Source organism: Sinocyclocheilus grahami, unplaced genomic scaffold, assembly GCF_001515645.1.
Source record: "Sinocyclocheilus grahami isolate Dianchi unplaced genomic scaffold, SAMN03320097.WGS_v1.1 scaffold17100.1, whole genome shotgun sequence".
Classification (NCBI taxonomy): Eukaryota; Metazoa; Chordata; class Actinopteri; order Cypriniformes; family Cyprinidae; genus Sinocyclocheilus; species Sinocyclocheilus grahami.
Genome location: NW_015516442.1, coordinates 1 through 421, shown reverse-complemented (window position 1 = coordinate 421; position 421 = coordinate 1). Strand labels below are relative to the sequence as shown.

At 41.8% G+C, this 421-nt stretch overlaps 1 protein-coding gene across 1 annotated transcript in view; it reads right to left on the bottom strand.

Annotated features, from left to right (window-relative positions):
- Positions 1 to 417, bottom strand: part of LOC107579406 (vitellogenin-like) — a gene marked incomplete at both ends in the record, with an annotated part of 2634 nt that extends 2217 nt beyond the window's left edge. Inside the window, 2 exons of the mRNA XM_016265240.1 lie at positions 11 to 202; positions 313 to 417. Of these exons, the coding sequence (XP_016120726.1) occupies positions 11 to 202; positions 313 to 417 (297 nt within the window). The remainder of the gene's footprint in view (positions 1 to 10; positions 203 to 312) is intronic.
- Positions 418 to 421: the final 4 nt, after the last annotated feature.

The following is a 421-nucleotide window of genomic DNA, read 5'->3' as shown; positions in this document are numbered from 1 at the left end:
AAAAAAAAAACATACCATTGACACTTGCAACAGCAACAGCAGCAGTGTACAAACTGAGCTCCATGGGCACACCAATTGCGGTTGGCAAGATTCTGCGCACTTCAGCCATGAGCAGGGGTTTGGCATACTGCAAGGCAATTCCTTCCTGCAATGCTTTAAGTGCCGCCTTTAACAGTTCACGTGGTTTAGGTCCAGTCACAATCTGGGTATAGTGTTTATGAGAAACTTAATTCTAATTGTGAGAATTTTATGTCAGACAGATCTCAAAAAGATATGGTAATGATAGACTGGACATAAACTACAACACAATACCGGTATTGCTTCTTCAATGACTGTCTTGTCAACATTGACAAAAGCCACTTCTTGTCCAAATAATTTGATGTAGGCTGAAGCCAATGGCTGATTGGTTGGCAAGGCCTTC